Genomic DNA, 3,574 nt, shown 5'->3' with positions numbered 1-3,574 from the left:
TCTAAACAAAAACGTAACTGCTTTGGGAAAAAGAATCAAATTCCAAGATTATAAGAAAAAAAAATAATATGTAAACTCAGTGTTTAATGATGACATCTTCATGTTAACTGACAAATTGATAAATATACAAGTAGCACATCATGTTTCAACATAATAATTTTCTATTTCTATGGGAATAAGCAGTCTGAAAAAACTAGCTATTAAAATCTTAGCTAGGAAACGAAAAGATGAAAAACAAAGTAGGGAGTACACATCCATAGTTCTCCTGACCCTGCCTCACTGTTTGGATTTTTCAACCATTCTTAGAGTTTTGTTTTTGTATGGGGGGAGTGGAGTTACCTTGTTTTTTTTTGGCACCCAGCGTGTGTTGAATGGAATATTTTACCACAAGTATTAGTTACCCAACTAAGCCACATGAAGTTTCATTAAATCTCAAAATATTCATAATAAATACATCATGCATTTTCTTAAATACTCCGTATATATTTCAATTCTGTTAAAGTCAACTGGAGCAGCTCACCAACTCTTTGGAGCCAGTAATGGAAATATGAGCAGAAGTGACCACAGTACTCAGTATCCCAGTATCACTGAAACAAGCCAAGTAAATGGCTTGTTCATTCCTATTTCTGTATGGTAGCTATGTTTAAAATGTAAACCTTGACTAGCTTTTACTTTGAAAAAACAGGTATTACTCACCTCGAACATACAATGTAATATGTACGATCTTTATTCATACACATGGTAAAAGAATAGCCAGTTGACTTCAGATGTGAACATTCTTCACAACATCAAATCTTATTCTGATGACTTCAATAATCTTAATGCAAAAACACCGTGTTTAATAAAAATTCCAGAACTTAAAGACTATTTTATTATTGAATACAAAAATACTATCTATGTAAAAACAATAAGTTAGTTTATTTACAGTACTTTACACTATTCTGCTCTTAAGAGTTCCTCTGCACTGGATTTATTTTCGTTACTTTACACACCTTTATAATTTTGCACAAAGCATTTCCAAAAGCATGTCATCCATGTTCACTGATCCAATGATGGGCCTGAAGAACAGTTCGGCAATCGCATTAGCGTTAATGGATCGTAACAAGGATAGAACAACATTCAGCTTGGCAAATCTGGCTTGGTCACCTCTGTGAATGAGTCTGACATGTTCATTTAGAGCTTCTTGTGCTTCCCTCTGCAGTCCTTCAATGTACTGTGTGCACTGCAGGCCAGGTAGATCTGAAAAGAGAAATAAGTTACTTTATTTACATATTCTTTGTCTATAAAACAACTTTCTTATTACTGAGTTATAACTGCAGTATAGTAAGTAAGAGATCAGAGATTATGACACAAATTAAATTGTTAGAGGACTTCTTGTACCAAGAAGCAATGTGCCAAACATTACAGTGCAGTTCAAAATTTTATGCTGGTTTTCTGAACAATCAATACTCTTTTATTCAAACTCGAAACACAGTATTTGCCAACATTAATTTAAACGGGAAAAAAATATTCACTGATAACAGAAACTTTCACTGAAAAATGAAGCATAGAATCATAGAATGGTCTGGGTTGGAAGGGACCTCAAAGATCACCTAGCCCCAACACCTCCTTTTCACATCCAAAATACTTTTGCACAGACAAATGCAATCTGTAAACAGTAGAGATAAGAATTAAAAAAACAAACAAACAAAACCTGTTGCTTTTGTTTATTCCTATAAAAGTACTGACGTGTAAGGTATCCTTTGACAATGGTTTCTGAGGAGTTCCAGATGACAAGTGGCAAGAAGGGTAACTCCAGTAAGTGAAAAGTTAACTGGTGAACGATACGAGGGATACTGAAGGGTTGAGAAAACAGTTTTGGCTTTTCACTCTGACAGCAGGAATGCAAAAGTGCTAGACACAGCTTTCAGGTGGCAGTGCTATCATTTTAAGTGCCACATCCAGTGCCAGCTGCCTTCCAGGTTAAAGAGCCGACAAGACAGCCTCTCCCTGTCTATGTAGGAGGCTTCTGCTGTTTCCCCCCCGCTGAGTGTGGGAGAGCTGCCAGGCGGACACGGGGTCCCTCGCGGCTGCGGGCAGTGCGGGCTCCCCGCGCTCGGAGCTCCGCGGTCGCCACACACCGCCGCTTAACCCGCCCTCGGGACACCCCCGCAGCCCCTCCGCCACTCACCCGGGTTGAAGAGCACCGTCCCCTTGAGATAGGCGTACTCCTTGGTGCTGATGTCCAGGCTCCAGCATTTAGTCAGGAAGCCCTTGATGGCCTGGATCTCGCCGGCCGAGGGCGGGTGCTGCCGGCCGGGGGCCGGGGCGTGCTCGCCGTGCCGCCGGGTGGTGAGGATCCGCTGCAGCATGCTGGGCTCCGCGCTCTCCACCGTCTCCAGGTGCACCCGCTCCTGCGCTAGCCCCAGCACGAGCAGAGGCGCCCAGCAGCTACGGACCAGCACCAGCTGCTCGTCCAGGGGCAGCTCCTGGAAGCAGGGCACGTTCTGCACGAAGCGCAGCGTCTTCACCAGCACGGCCGAGGCCGCCTTACAGGCAACCTGCGGGCTCTTCAGGGCCACCCTCCGCTGCGAGCCGCACGAGCAGCCGCGCCCCGCCTGCCCCCGCCGCGGCCCGGGCCCCTCGGCCGCCTGCTCGTGGCTCTTGAGGATGCTGTAAAGGATGCTGCCGTGCCGCCGGCCGTCCGCACAGCAGTGGCAGCGCTCCCGGCACGCCATGGGGCCACCCAGCCGCCCGGCCCGCCGGGAGACGAGCACTGCTCGTCCTCTGCCCGCCTCTTAACTTATTTATAGCCGGCGGCCGGGCGCGTCTGCCTGCGTGTCAGTGTGCGGTTCAGAGGGGGCAGACACTCTTCACTGGCTGGAAAAGAGAAAGAGGAGGGGAATAATAAAAAGAGAAAGCCCTCCTCCTCCTTTCCTGACACGGAGGACTACGACTGACAGGAGGCTGCGCGTCCCGCCCGACGCGAAATGGCGCCCGACTGCCCCGGGGCTTGGGGCGGGGAGACTGGGGCAGTGGGGCGGCGGGGCAGCGCTCTTGCTTCAGAGGGTTCCTGCGAGTGGCTGTGCTGCCTCACGGGATTAATTATCAGCTCAGTACTGCTGTGAGGAAGTGAGAGGTCTGCCTGCCCAGCCAAGGAATGGGGCTGGAGGTACTGGTGGGGCTTTTCAGGGCGCCCTGAGGCTGGCACCTCTGTTCAGTTCTGTGAGTGAAACGATGTGGATCATCCATAAAGCTGTCCCCTGAGTGGCATTCCCTTCCTGTGCTCTCCAGTACATGGCCCATCCTCCTGATCTCATGATAGATATGTTCCACCCGTTTGCCTAAAACATTTCCTTCAACTTACACCTCCACTTTTCCGAAACCCATCTTGTCATGGTTGCATATGGACTCCAAAATGAGGAAACTACCATAGCATGCCTTCATATTTACCCAGCTGGGACTGAAGAATAGTGATTGCCCAAATTTGACATTGCTCTTGAATGAAAAGTACATTCACTTTCTCAACTGACTATCTATGAAGAAGTCGGTGTAGCAGAGTGCAATACTCCCTACAGTAAGTGGAGGGTCACAT

The 3,574-nt window shown here is 47.3% G+C and overlaps 1 protein-coding gene across 1 annotated transcript; it reads right to left on the bottom strand.

Moving 5' to 3' along the window:
• Nucleotides 1–704: 704 nt before the first annotated feature.
• On the bottom strand, nt 705–2,965 carry NR0B1 (nuclear receptor subfamily 0 group B member 1). The gene is made up of 2 exons (XM_042809800.1): nt 2,171–2,965; nt 705–1,239 (listed from the first exon to the last, which is right to left on the bottom strand). Exons 1-2 carry the CDS (start codon nt 2,715–2,717, stop codon nt 995–997), a joined length of 792 nt encoding a protein of 263 aa, XP_042665734.1. The 5' UTR covers nt 2,718–2,965; the 3' UTR covers nt 705–994.
• Nucleotides 2,966–3,574: the final 609 nt, after the last annotated feature.

This window comes from Centrocercus urophasianus, unplaced genomic scaffold, assembly GCF_019232065.1.
Source record: "Centrocercus urophasianus isolate 14NV4802_14NV808 unplaced genomic scaffold, USGS_Curo_1.0 seq_12, whole genome shotgun sequence".
In the NCBI taxonomy this organism is placed as follows: Eukaryota; Metazoa; Chordata; class Aves; order Galliformes; family Phasianidae; genus Centrocercus; species Centrocercus urophasianus.
This window is presented reverse-complemented; position numbering and strand designations above follow the sequence as displayed.